This window comes from Anas platyrhynchos, chromosome 3 (assembly GCF_047663525.1).
Source record: "Anas platyrhynchos isolate ZD024472 breed Pekin duck chromosome 3, IASCAAS_PekinDuck_T2T, whole genome shotgun sequence".
NCBI lineage: Eukaryota > Metazoa > Chordata > Aves > Anseriformes > Anatidae > Anas > Anas platyrhynchos.
Genome location: NC_092589.1, coordinates 20,139,305 through 20,154,351, shown reverse-complemented (window position 1 = coordinate 20,154,351; position 15,047 = coordinate 20,139,305). Strand labels below are relative to the sequence as shown.

Sequence of the window (15,047 nt, the reverse complement as noted above, 5' to 3'; positions counted from 1 at the left end):
GAAGAGGTGCCCTGCCCCGCCACTGTTGCACTTTATGCCGGAGTGACAGACTTCAGCTATTTATTTAAGGGAGAGAGGGGGCAGCTCCACCCGCCGACGGCAGCTTTCTGCGGATGGAACATTTTCTGGTAGCGCCTTTCCTATTTCTCCTTCACCTTCCTCTGCCACAAAGCTAACCCAACCCGCTGGGGTGGGGGGTGGGGGCTGGCCTGGCGTTACTTTTGGAGAGGAAAAGAAAATAAAAGTTTGCATTTTTGCTCTGTGAGCTGGGAAGTGTGTTCATGCCTCTGGCAGGAATGGGGTTTCTTACCTCAGCGGTGCTGGAAATCCCCGTCCCATGTAAGGTCCTGGAGCGCCAGAGCTGCAGCTCAGAACAAGAGACCTAATGGGCCTGAAGGGCAATTTATGAAAAATGTCTCATCTCTGTGGTCAGTATTCACTTTACTTTACAATTACATTTTCATTGAGGGGAAAGCATAAATTTATGACCTAATTAATGAAAAAATACACCTCAAACTGTCTGCTGGCTCAGTCAGTCTCAACTCTGCCACTTTAGCCAAGCTAACATGAAACTAGAAAAAAACTACAATACTATTTTGTGTACCCTGTAAAAGCACATTATTCCCAGTCAAAGCAAAAGTGCTTTTACAGGGTTCACAAAATACTATCGTAGTTTTTTTCTAGTTTCACAACTGACCCAGCACACCAGTAGGTTTTATGAGCACCACATGAGAAGGCTGGGGGTGGGAGTCAACAACAAGAGGATGGTTCTTTTTCCCCGAGTTAGCTGTAGGTCGTGTTAGTTACTGTCAGACTAAGCCTTTGTGCCTTGCATTAGGCCTTGACGCTTTTTCTGTTTAAATGAAAAGTGTGGTGGCTGGGGGCCTGTCTGTCTTCTTTACCAAACAGATGGTAACACCCCGAAACACAGGAATTGGGGGCACTACTACAATGCTCTGTTACATTACAAGAGGTAAATGTCCATGGCTAACTCAAGCAAAATTACTGCTTAGTATTTGGGAATACCCCTCATAAGTTTTGTATGTATCTTTTAAAATAGCTACCCACCTTGTTCTGCAGCCCATAACATTTCATTTTCAGAAATTAACTTCCGTTGAAAAATGACCTGACACCATCTGCCAAACGTTTGCATTTTTGTGAAATATATCAACTCTCATAGGTCAATTTATTCAGTTACAAATTTCACTGAGAATAAAAGATTTATGCATTTCTCTTAATTAACAGAACAAGTTTAGCTAAATATAAACTCTGCACTAAAGTTTTGCAGTGGCACAATACCAACACAGAATACAGAAGCATCTTTAAACTATACAAAATTTTAAAATTGAAAATAATCCTGTTTACATATTCTTTATACATTAACATATAAAAGACCTCATTTAATGAGGCATCTAAAAGAATGAAAAACATCTCTACACCTATCTTTGAAAATTCATATCTGGAAACGATTCATTACACAGAAGCTTTACAAGACTATTTAAACAAACCAATACATACTTTTTACAAGATTAACATTCCAAAATTTACTCATAGGCAGGTTGTCACTTTTTATTTTTGCAGTTTACCTCACTGGTTATATTTCACTATAAAAATCTTCATATTTATATATGTTGGATATTGTTGGATAACCAGTAATCTAATTCAAAAGTTGTGCAAAACAAACAAAAAAGTTGGAAAAACTGTATGTTTAACCAGTCATGTATATAAAATACCAACTAAAACACTTTCTTTGCCCCATGTAAAGGGAAAAAACATAACGACTGTTTCTGAAAAGTTACATTTTTATATTCCTTCATTAGACTCCTTATATAAGTTATGATAAATTAAAAGTTCCAATAAGACGCTGACTGATCTACAGATCTGCCCAACATCCCCTAGTTTGCAACTTCCATTCACTGTCCATATCCCACTGCTGCTTCTTTAGATCAGGAACACTCAGCTTGTGCTGTCACCGTGCTAGCTGAAGGGTGAAATGGCAACTCTCGGACACCTACAGGAGTGTAGCTTTAAGGAACAATCTGCCTAACCCATGTGAGCCATTTCCTCTTCATCATTTCGAACATACCATGAGAGCCAACGAGAAGAGGTGGGCAGAATTAATCTGAACTTTTAAAACTAAGTTCAAATTATACGAAAATACATTTTCAGGTTTATTATAATAAATGCAATTACTAAGAGATTACCAGTTAGCAAAACTATTGTATGTGGATAACAAATGGAAAAATCTAACATAAGGTTGGCCAGTAATGCTGGTTTTCTTAAGAAGCAGATATATTATATTTAAAAGGGTCCTTTCTGAGAGGTTTTCTTTTCCCTTATCTTCTGGCAGTTAGGATATTTGGTGAAGCCTATGTAAAGGAAGAGGATTTTCCAGAACTACTTGCTGTACACTTAGAAAATTTTCAGTCTCTGTTGGTGTTATTAGCTGCAAAGGCATGTAAATTTCCCATCTGGCTCAGACCACTCTGAATATGTGCAACATGGATCTCCACATTATTCTGAAAACAACTACAGAGGAAAAAAGAAGAAAAAAAGGATTAAACCTCAAAGTAAAAGTCACATCTGAGTATTTCTACAAGTTACAAACATAGATTCAGATGAATGAGTGAGTACTACATACTTGAGCAACATAATAGAGACATATAAAAGTAGCACTTGCATGAACAGCTGTACGAAGTCAGACTTACTGACTTGGGTGTTTTAAAAATGACTGTAACATGGTTGGAGTTAATGAAACAAAAACATGGTGAAAAGATGCTAAAATACCCAAGCTAAGTACACTGAAAAGATCATCACCTTAGCAGTGTTTATCAGTTGATCCGTTCCAATTTTTGACTTGCAGTGTTGATTACAGAGACGTTTCACTAATATTTGGATTTTATTTTTGCTTTTACCAAAATGGAAGTGTGCTATAAAACTTTTTTTAAATTTTAAATCAAAAGGCCGTCTTACTATCTGCAAAAAAAAATTTCATGCACATGTAGCCTCCCATTATTACATAGCAATATGAATATGGAACGTATAAGGAAACACTTGGCATTTAGGTAATTTCTTAAAATTATGTAATTCAGCAGCCATATAATTGAAAAAAGTCATGGCCACAAATTCTTGGAGACTGCAGAATACTCAGGAAAAGTATCGCCACATTCTTGCTATCTTTATAATGTTTCCTCTGGCACCTGCTTCTGACAACTGTTGAAAAATGGATACTAGATTAGATGGGCCTTTGATCTGGCACAACACGGCTGTTCTTCTGTTTCTTCATTTAAAATACTGCTAATGGAAGGTGGTCGTAATCTCTAATTGTCTCATATACCAGCTTTTGATATTTACAGATGAGAGATTGAGTAACACTGCAAAACAAATACTGAAATTGTACTGAAAGTGATCTAAAATAACTTGTTAGTTGTCATGACTTTCTTGCTCTTTATTTTAGTTGTTGTTGTATCCATTTAACACTTTTTAAAGATCAGTTTACTTTACTGGAAACTGCTAATTTCACACTCCCTTTAAGAAGACCATTCCTATAAGTATGTTACCAGATTAAAACTCTTATCCATAATGAACATTCACCTCTAAAATACAGCAACAATTGCTCGCTGGTACAAAACGTGTAATTAGGAATTAAGTATTTAAAAAGTAATACCTGATATTTGAGGAATCTATTGAATTCTTAATGTCATTTAATGAATCTGTTAGTGATTTAAATTCAAAGGAATTCAGGTCACCTCCTTCTGCTAGACACTGCAGGAGAAGAAAAAAAAAAGTTCAAACAGTTCAGCACAAAGAAACTGACAGAGCCTTAATACTAATTGGAAACACTATTTTTACAAACATTTTACCTTAATCTGTAGCAATATTGCTGTAAGCCTAGAGATAAGATCAGTTAAATTTTCGCTTTGAACACAAAGCTGTCCTGTAGTTGAGGAATTTGCTTGCCTAACAATCTCCTGAGCCTCCTCTTCACATCTCCGCCTCAGATCTGTTGGTTGGTCTGCAGGTTGGAGGCCTTGGTCTGGAGCAAGCTGTACAGATAAAATAAAGAGAAATGAAGACTAAAGATCTCCTTTTGCATTTGGTGCATGAGTGAAGTGACAAGTCATTTCAAAGAGAGTCCACAGGTACATACCCTGCATTCTGATAAGAGAAACAGAGAAAAGAGACAGAATGAAACTGATAGAACTGCTACTAGTTTCATTTCCAGGTGAGCACCACCCATGCCCTATTCCCAGGAAATATATATTTTTAAAACTTTGTTTAAGCAGAAATAACAAATTCATACAGATTCCAGCAAAATCTTACCTCATAACAATACTGTTGAACTTTATGCAACACTTTATTTAAGTCTTTGTTTAGTTGTTCTAGATCTAGAACAATAGTTGCATATCTCCTCTGAAACTCAATACCTATTGGCATAGAATAGGATTTCTGTGGAAAAGACAAAAGCATATTAAAATTAATGCAATACTTTACATACATACCTTTTGAACTCATCAAAAGAAATTTTCAATTTAAAAATAATACTGAGGTATCTGAAATCCTAGTGTCCAACAGGAAGGTGATAACATGCAAAATCTTAAAACCTAGTAATGCGATTTGCAACTCCAAGTGACAACTGTGTAGTAACTAGCATGCTTTTATTCTCTGCAGTAAGTGCTGTGATAATCTGTGGTGCTAAATACTACAGATGATAACTGTGACCTGACCTAGTTATTTCACCAGTAGCTGGGAATGACTTCTTCCTGCTGAAAGAACTGCATGAACCTGCATGACCCTGTCAGTAAGAGGACAATACAGGACAACATGGCCACAGCCACCTCTGTTACAGGTGGGAGGTACACTTGGCTAGTAAGTTAGTGGTCATCTGAGAATAATTCTAGTGCTACATACCTTCTGTTACAACTAACAGTTCTGCCAAGAAATAAAAGTTACTATAGCTTACATTTGGTAACAAATATTTTGGATAAGATCAATTTCATAAAACAAGCAAACGAAACCAGAATACAGTACTATTTTTCTTACATTGCTTTCACAGCATATCTTGATGTTGTTTGGGTAATATTTATGAAATTGAAACAAAATATACAACGTATTGTAAGTTTCCCCTACAAATGGCCTCTTCGGTGATAAATTCGATACATTTTCACTGTTCCTCTGCCACAAGTCTGAGATACAGACACCTCATACAATCCTATAGGCATAAGATTACAAGAGATGAAGTAAATTTCAGTGTCAACAGCCTTCATCAGGAGGCTCCAGATCAGAAACTCCAAATCAAGCTTTTAGTTATCAGTCCTAGATTAAGTTCCCCTTTAAACTTGGCCTCTGAAATGATGCCCAGGGACTGACTAGTCTGAATACCAATGTAACAGTGCTTTAAACTAACATCATGACTTCAGATTTCACCCAGCAACCAGGAAACCTGCATAAATTTGATATGCTTCCTCTGGCTCCGGAATATAAGTAAATAATTGTAACTTCCAGACCTTCAGTGACCAGCCCCCTCTAGAGCATACTGGCCTAATACAGGCTAGCCATGAAAGCCACAGGAAATTGTGAACTCCATATCAGAAAAAAACGGGTGAGGGCATTCTGTATTAGTGAAGACAAAAGATATTTCTCAGCACCAGCATTATTTACGATCCAAGACCAATCTAAGATATGGAAACACTGACAAATAGCTGACCTCACAGATAAAAGATGAATGGCTTTCAGTAGATGGAAACATAACATCTCTGTCATGGAGCACCTACATGCTTCTCTTGGTCAACCAGCATCGCCTTTACCTCATCTTCATTGCAGCTCAAGTGAAAAAATGAACCAGCCATCCTTTTTACTTGCATTCATTTCTCCAAGTGGCTATCAGAAAAGTAATTACTGTTTTGTGTATGTAACTTGTTTATAGCCTGCAACCAAGGTTAGTATAGTGATGTCAAAATGATTAACTGATAGTAAGCTGTCCTTTCCCTGCCTCATGTAAATTTGGATTTATTGTTATTGCCAGATAATAATGGACTTCATTCAGTACCACTTCTGATTTTGGTCAGTTCTCTTTACTTCTAGGTTGGATCAATCACTAAAAAAAAAAAAAAGTGTCTCCAAACAACAGTGTTTTTCTAACAATTTTATGTAAGATTAGCAAAGTCTGACAATTGAACTATTCCTGAATGAACTCAAAGGATTCCATTTTATTCATGTTCAGACATGATATTGACATGCTGGAAAGAGGAACGTTCAAAGAAAATGCTTTTTAAGGGAGAGAAAGACTATGGTAAGCAAAACAAATGTAGATGGGATTACCAAGAGGACAAAGTATTATAGACAGGCAGGCTAAGAACGTGACCCATTAGAAAGGTATCATGTCCTCTATTTTTATCAGGACAGCTTCAAATTGTGACAAAAAAAAAAGTGTTATGATTGCTTATTTACAAAGCAAACAGCATAAGAAAGGTATCTCAAAGTCCTTATCTAGGCTATAACTGAGTTAAAATTTAATGTTTATTCCTGAATCATCATCTTCCTTATTGCTTCTTAGAATGCTCTCTCCATTTTGCCATTTTCCTTGGTATTCTTATTCCACAATAAAGTTAAATTTATAACATAGTAGCTGAGTGGCATGTTAATATCTGGGTTCTTGTCAGAGGAAGGCTTTGAAAGTTCAGCCCTTTCTATAGATTTCTTTACCTCTGCAAAAGTACTGATATCTCAGTAGGAACAGAAATCTTTCTGGTTAAAAAAGGGGTGGTAATTTTTCAGTATCAGAGTTACATGCTGCAATAGCATGTTTTAATCTTGCTTCTTTTTGCATTTAAAACTAAATTATTATTATTAAACACAATTAAAAGACAAAATGATAATGTAATAACTGAAATACTAACAAGGTTTTGAAGATCAGCCTTGGGACAGTAGGAAACAGAATAACAGAACGTGCAAATGATCACTGAAAGGACAAAGAGGGAAATCTTACTATGATGAAGTCTTCAACATTCAAATATTTTAAATTAAGAAAATCAGCATTTTTGGTTTAAAGAAATAAAAAGGATTCATTTTCCTCTCCACAAACTTTAGCATTCTTTTTATGCAATGTAGAGATACTGGCAGAATGGACGCTGGCAGACGGTTGAGACTGACACCTTTCCACATTCAAGTTGATGGATAGACATGGGTTGTAGAAGAAACGTTCTTATCATTTTGGATTTATTGACTGATGATTAGATAAAACCTAGCAAGAAAAACTGTTCTGCTGATGGTAATTATGCTGTAGCTGGTCTAGTATTGTAATATGAAATCTAGGTTAAGGGCACTCAGTGATGTATACAGAAAACCTGTAAACTGAGTTCTTGTCCAGAAAGCTAAACAAATACCTACCTCCACAAAATAAAATTAAGATGAATGCCTTACTCTATAAACTGACCCCCCAAACCCTCAAAGTACATAACATACATCAATTGACACATAAAGGAAGCAAATACTATCCTGATGTTCACATTAATCTGTTTCCAAAGCATAATGCTTTCAAAGTGGAATCCTATTTGAAACAACTGACCTCTGACTTGTCTTAAAAAATAAGAATCCCACCACATTATAGAAAGCAATAAAATATATGGATTTTATATAGACTCTGTTTTAATTCTTATCTATTTGTATTAGCTGTTAAAGTATATCCTAATTAAGAACTGAAAAGAGAAAATTCTCACCAGCTTTTCTGCTTCCGTATTCATCTCTCTTAATTGTTTGATGTGCTCCTTCTTGATCATAAGGATTTTCGATAACCTGGTCTAAAACAAAAGAGCTATTTTTAGAACAAATAGGTCCTTATGCAGTTTTGAAACGGCATACAGATTCAAGACAATAAAATGTATGTTTCTTTCATAATTTTAAAATACATTTCTCAGTTGTTCTTCAAGTGAAGATGCAGAAGTAAAAAATAATTGAAAATAAACAATGGATTTTTTTCAGAGATTTTTTAAACCTTTTCAAGTGTCCTAGACAGAAGAAAGCTAAAATTTATCAGCTGGAATTCCCTATAGGAAAACAATATATACCGTTAGAGGCTGAAGAATCACGACTCTTCATGGTGATACCATCACGTACTACAACTAACGGCCTGTGTCCTACCAAGCTTTTGCTGAGTTGTAATTCTGTTCTCAGCTGTGCCCTGGACTAAGCACCAGCCCTTTATGTACGTTCTTGCAGTAAAACCTTGCCAGTCTCCTGCTATAGAGACTGGATCTATTTTATGGAGAACAACTCTGGTCTTTCCATTTACCTGTTTCTTTTACAGAGGGAATACCCTGTTTCTTCTGCCCTGAGAACCTAGCAAGCTGAAGAGGAAATCACTGAGACTGCTCTCAACACACATATCACTTATAAAACCATTCATATTCTCTCAGGCACATGGAAAGAAATTATAGCTCCACTACAACCAACAACAGCTTTATTATTGATATAAAACTTGACATCTTGTCTCTGTTTAAAAATTCCAAAGGGTTTAACTGCATCCTAAAAGTGGAACACGAGACTGGGAGAAACAGGAACTTCTAGTTCAACATACATCTCCTTACATATAATTCCCATCGTTGATTTTGAAGTTCAGTCTTCAGGCAGCCAGGTTTATTGCCCTCACAAATCCTAACGAAAATCTCTTCCAGGATCTCTTTCAGCTAATTATGAATCTTCTTGAAATTTCCATGTTGAATGCATTCTTATTAGCTTCATAGCAATTTGTTCTGACCAGGCTGTTTTTCAGCTTAAATACAGCCTGTCCTCTGTGTTTAGCCCCATTTTCACAGACAGTAAAAGCAACCCTTCTCCACCACTCTCTCACTAGACTTTCACAACCCAAGCCTTTCAAGTCTACTCTCCCATAAAAAACTCCTGTTTTCTTGAACTGTTGAGGCTCTCTCTGTATCTTTTTTTCTATTCACTGTCATCCTTCCTTAAATGTGAGCACCAGGACATCTATACCGCTATTCTAAATGACATTTTTACCAGCATCAATACTCTCTGCCACAAATACTTTGCCAGATGCATCTTATGAACTGATGACAAGCTACAGCAAGACACAGAACAATACTGCGTAGATAACTCTTCCAATTCCAGACATTCACTTCTGTCCTTGCAGGAAACTGAAAATGATGAACAATACATATGGAAAACGCAGGAAAAGAGTTTTTAAATTGTTGCTTTTGAGCTGGATTATCTCTTTGATCTACTTCACTATCACACAAATGCTCATGTTGGCAAAAAAACACCTGGGAGGAAGGAAGATTGTACACCATCTGACACTGCTGCCAGGAAGTTCCTCACCAAGCTACACTGTCAGCACCACCTAACAACTAACACATGTAGACCTCTCTCCTTGACCAAGTCTGTGAGTTCCTAGCTTAGTGCAGGCTATATTACCTTGTAGGTTTTGGGGACAGGTATGTGGTGCTGCACTTCTATTTTGATGCCCAGATATATTCAAGGATATGGGCCCTAGTTCTCCAGTTCATGACCTTGCATTTTATGTTATATTCATCCCACTCCCAGAAATATTCCAGTGGTCAAGATAATTAAATTATTTCTACAAGATACTGACCTTCCACCATTTTATGTCTACTAACTTTCTCCCATTGGTATATTTTTATTAAACAGAATTGCATTTTCATTTGCCCCAAAATTACTTTAATTCAGGTCAGTCTGAATTTTCTTCCAGCCCAGCAGTTCCATTTTCAGTATAACTCATCCTGTTTACTGTTATATAGTCCTCATTAAATTCAAAGAGCAGTTTTAGTACAATGCGTTTCCGCACGTTAAAAGACACGAAGGAACAACCCAAACAGTATGCTTACATTTGTACTTGTATATTCTTTTGACTACAAAATGAAATATGAAGACAACAAGCATTTCAATGTCTGCAATAACTTCATATGGAGTATTTCCAAAGTTTTCACAAGCAGAAAGACAAAATTCCAGCATCCACTCTTAGTTTTTTCTTGCTGGCTTTTAAGATGAAAAGATACTTATTTTCTCCATAGCAATCTGAAAGACTGATCAGCTTTTCTGATTGTGTTGTATTCCCTCTACTGGACATGCAGCAGCATTGCAAACGATCTTTTTTTTTTTGTCTTCGCTTGCTTTCTTCCCAATATTAATTTAAGCTTTTCCCAAACAATACAAACAAACATCAACAAATAAACAAAAAGCAAAAAACAAACAAACAAAAACAAAACGAAAGAACAAAAACCTAAAACTTCAGCTGAACACTTGGAAAAAATCATCCTCTAACTTTTAGTATTGACTAGAGGCTCAGACTTTGCTAAAAAGAACATGCAGTATGGTCAAATATCAAAGGATATATATTGCATGTAAGGATAAAAGACTTTTTAAAAAAATGGTTACATCTATTACTTGTTTCTTGATGACTTTATTCTCAGTCACAATACATACAAGCCAGGTAGATGATGTCAGTTGCTCTTTCCTTATGCATCAATGCTGTAACCACATTGTAGAAGACCACCAGATTTGTTCTGGCATTTTTTGCCCTTAGTGAAGCCATGTGGTCTATCACCAATCACCTCCTTATTTTCTGTATGCCGTAGCATACTTTCCAGAAGAACCAGCTCCAGGTGAGACTGACTGGCTCATAGTTCCCTCGGTCTTCCTTTTTTCCCCTTTTAAAAATTGGGGTTATGTTTCCCCTGCCACAATTTCACAAGTATGATGGACAGGGGCATAGCAACTTCATCTGCAAGTTCCCTCAGGACCCACAGATGCATCTTATCCAGTCCCACAGACCTGAGCACATTTAGGTTTCTTAGATGGTCTCAAACCTGATCTTCTCCTACAGCAGGTGGTTCTTCATTCTCCCAGTCCATGTCTTTGACTTCTGCAACTTGGGCGGTGTGTCTAGAGCACTTGCTGATGAAGACTGAGGCAAAAATATCATCAGGAGCCTGTATCCTGTCATTCCAACACTCCTGTCATAGGAGCCATCCCACCACATCTCTGTAATGCCAGTAAGATTACAGACCTCAAAGCAAGTCCCACGGTCTAAGTAGCTGAACCCCTGGCTGTGGCACCAGCCCTGTAACCATTTGTTGATTCGCCAGATTTGTCTGGTCCTTTCAAATCCCTTCCCTTTGACCAGGAGGACTGATGGAAAAAATACCTGTGCTTCAGTCCCTTATTGCTGTTACCAGGGCTCTGGTCCTTGATACTTCTCCTGGTTGTATCACTGGTGCCCACATGAAACAACAGCAGTGGATAATAGTGGGCTGGACAACGCTTGGCAGCCTCTTGGTGACATTGCTAATACAAGCCCCCATTAAGCAACACACCTGTCTTTAGTATCTTGTCAGCAGATGGGTGCCTCTGTGCCTCTCAGAAAAGAGTTGCCTACTTCCATCACCCATCGCCTTTTCTTAGTTGTGCTGGTTGTTATTGGAGCTGAGTAACAGCTTGGTTTGCTCCTGCATCTCTCCTGATGTGGTATTTCCTCTTCAGCCTCCAGTGATGAAGTGGTTCTGCAACGGCACCTCAAGGTTTGGGGAAAACCCCTTCTTGCTGGTCCTTGTCATTGCAATTTTTCATTCTTTTGTGTTACTGGCCCCCCTCCTTTGTGCACGTGCTGGTGGATTTTTTTTGTTTGGCTGCGGGTTCACTGGAGACTGTGCTCGGAACCAGCTATCTAATTCCTTCCTCAGCCTCCCAGATGTTATGCAGCCTTCTCACTGCCTCCTGCAGCTCAGCCACCTGCTAGGAGGTCCTCTACCTGGTCACACCTTTTGCAGGCCGCAGGAGTCGAGGCACTTCCTGCAGTCTGAGGTCTTCACTGCAGCTTCTCCCTTCAGCAACTGTCTGCGTGGAGGCGCGGGCCATCTCTGGGGTAGATGGTGCAGACCCCCCACGTGGGACAGCAGCCTTGGCTCTAAGATTCGGCAAACTTGGGCAAAACAAGTACTCTTGACCAGGTCCCTGGGTGCTGGGTTACATGCACTTTGAGTCCCCTACTCAGCCAGTGGGTTGCACTCCTTCATGATACACTCTCCCTGCACACCCACCACACACAAACTGACCCTCCACACTGTGTCTGTAGCGCTCCCTGAGGGCCCCCTTTTGTACACATAGGGGGTGGCTGCCATCGTTCCTGGCCCTGCCTAAGTACCACCAATCTCTCTCATGAGATCTGCTGGTTCCTGGCAGGTCTTGGTGCTCTCCTGCGGAGAAAAAAGAACTATAGCGTATTCAGGGAATAAAGTGGTTCCTTTCTTCTCCAAGGCAGCTAGGCACATTACCTAACACTGGATACAATATTATACTATCTATGATAATGTATCATGGGCAAATGTTCTTTGCACAATGCAAGAATATTTTAAATGAAAAAAGTCTTTAGCATAGTACAAAGTTTGCAGGTAGAAATAAAATTTTTTTTCAGACCAACTGGTAGAGCTAAGAATACAGTTTTGGAGTCAAAAGGCCATCCTGAGGTCTAAATTACGAGTAGCACATTTCAAAGCTTAAGAACAAGTGAGAACAATTAAAAAAAAAAAAAAAAGGAAGAAACTCAGAAGAAGCATTAATAATATTTTCTTAAAATTTCATTTTGGTATCACAATATCACCACCTCATAAATCAACAGAAGGTCATTTAACTGCAGAAGAATTAGAATAAACACAAAAAGGACAACACATGACAGAAGTAAGAGCTGCAGTTAACACTTACCACTTGAATGAGGAATTCTACTGGAAAGCCACCTAGTGTTTCACTATCTGTGCCAGAAATTTTGTTTTTCCATGAAGACTGTCCTAATAAAGGATCACTATCCTATAAAAAAAGAAGATTTCAGTAAATCTCTCTAAAAATAAGCTATTAAATGAAGTTATCTTAATGAACAACCCCAGAAAATTAAAAACTGTACAAGGTAACAGCTGTACCACGTATCAGAAAGTATTTTACCAGTTAATATTATAAATTACATGAAATAAGTAGCTTACTGTAATTGGAGACTGGAGTGCAGGTGTATAATGCAATCGGGGAGGGGTCATAAAGAACCTAGACGGCCGTTGTTTCTGTCCAAAGGCAGCGATTGGCATTGTTTCGTGGGGCTCATTACTCTGTATGACAGGAAAAGGAAGGACATACTTCAGGTGCTAGGCTAATTAAAAACATACCTTATGGTATACATATTTCATTTCTGGAATCTGGACTAACTATGCACATCCATACTCCAAACCCAAGAAACATTGAAAGATTGAAAGAGTAACCTTTTGCATTTGGGCTAGCAAGAGCTTCAAAACCGTATTACATTGCTAGAGTTAGCATCACATCAAAAACAAACCAACCCTTGCAAGAGTATTTCCAAAAATCCTATCGGCAAGTTGCAGACAAATCATGACTGAACACAAGTTCACCAAAGGCTCCAAACTCTCATCATAACAAAGACTAGATCTCAGACAAGTTAGCTGTCCCTTAGTAGACTGACTGCTACACAAGATTCTAAAGAATATGGTGCCATCTAAAAATTTTGCAGTCTAGGTCAGAACATTTAGCAGGAACAATCCATGGAGCTCATAAATTGGTACAAAAGCACGAGAGCTAGGAAGTAACTACAATTTGTTTGACCAAAACAGTGTCCTCACCGTTAGTTTCATTACCATAGAAGCTTGAAAATTAGACTCAATCAACTCATAATACTTTCTTCCAACTACCACAAGCCTTAACTCATTTTGTCAAATTACAAAGGGTCAAGTTTCCACGAACATTTTCTACAAATCCTGCCTGGATCCCACAGCAGAATTTTCTTTGGGATCTTACACTACTCGTTATACTTCTTCGTACTCAACTCAGGCTGTAGCACTAGCTCTAGTAAGTTATTCCAGTCTGAACAGTTATGTTTGTATTATAGAAGGTTATCCTGTTCTATAAAACCATGAGCACTATGAGCTCATTCTCCTGGAAATTCCCATGCATCTGGTACGCTAGTTTCTATTTTATGACAATACAACCTGGATGTAATATTTTGAATTTTATTCTTTTGGATTAAAGGATAGAATTGTAGGCTGCTTTCTTTCATTAGAACTATTTTAAGTATGTGTTGTTAATACTTACAAGAACTTCATAATCTGGGACTGTCTGTGTTCCGAGACCTGCCCTGTCGAAAGTAACTCTGTATGTAGCGTTAAGAGTGTCCACGGCGTCTATTTGTCCTGTGAACAGTCCGTCATGGACACCTCGCAACCGTGCTAAAAAGATACATATAAATAAATAAAAAACAAAAACACCACAACACACAAATATTATAATATTGTGATGCAAAAAACAGACAACGTATCTCTTGCAAGTAACCCTGGCATTGTCCAATACATATATATTTATATTAGAAACAAAAAGCAAAACAGACTAGATTAAAATGAAAAAAATCATAAGCCTTGAAAAAGAATTGTATGCACTAGATATACTGCCTAATTTTTGTCAAATTTAGTCTTGCAAGTCGAATATTTCCCAAATCTACTCCTTAGCACTACATTTACATCTATGTAGAACAGTATTTAATACCCAAACCTTCTGACAGTCAGATTCTGCAGGCAAAAATCAATTTCTGAGTGACTTTGTATACCATTTCTATTTGATGTCTTCCACTGATAACTGCATATTTAGTAAAAGACAATGATGAACACAGCTCAGGGATTCATCTCTAGGAGAGTAAGGAGTTACAGTATTTTGCATGCCTGCTCATCAGCAACAATTAAGGACAGTGATGCTGAAGAAGTCAGAAGGGAATGAACAGAAATGGCCTGAATGGGAGATACCGTGCTCAAGTAAAAGGAACCCTGCACCACAAACAGATAGGATGGAGGAATTCAAGATTTTGTAAGATTTAACAAAGCTGAGCATATTTTCCAAAGGAATGTATTTAACAGTACTCCTTCCTCAGTTATGTGCAATTTTTTGTGTAAGACAATGTCATGTTTAGCATACAAGTCTAACTACACTGAGAAATTAATTGCATAACTGCTTTGAAACAGGTATTTTTATGTTTA

The 15,047-nt window shown here is 37.7% G+C and overlaps 1 protein-coding gene across 3 annotated transcripts in view; it reads right to left on the bottom strand.

The window, feature by feature from the left end:
- Nucleotides 1-1,146: 1,146 nt before the first annotated feature.
- The window catches only part of LIN9 (lin-9 DREAM MuvB core complex component), a 40,060-nt gene continuing 26,159 nt past the window's right edge, over nt 1,147-15,047 (bottom strand). For all 3 annotated transcript variants that reach the window (XM_038177224.2, XM_038177225.2, XM_038177226.2), the window contains 8 exons: nt 14,116-14,249; nt 13,002-13,121; nt 12,730-12,831; nt 7,719-7,799; nt 4,324-4,449; nt 3,864-4,046; nt 3,668-3,765; nt 1,147-2,529 (listed from right to left, as the gene is read on the bottom strand). In XM_038177224.2, the coding sequence (XP_038033152.1) occupies nt 2,424-2,529; nt 3,668-3,765; nt 3,864-4,046; nt 4,324-4,449; nt 7,719-7,799; nt 12,730-12,831; nt 13,002-13,121; nt 14,116-14,249 (950 nt within the window). In that variant the 3' untranslated portion in view covers nt 1,147-2,423. The remainder of the gene's footprint in view (nt 2,530-3,667; nt 3,766-3,863; nt 4,047-4,323; nt 4,450-7,718; nt 7,800-12,729; nt 12,832-13,001; nt 13,122-14,115; nt 14,250-15,047) is intronic.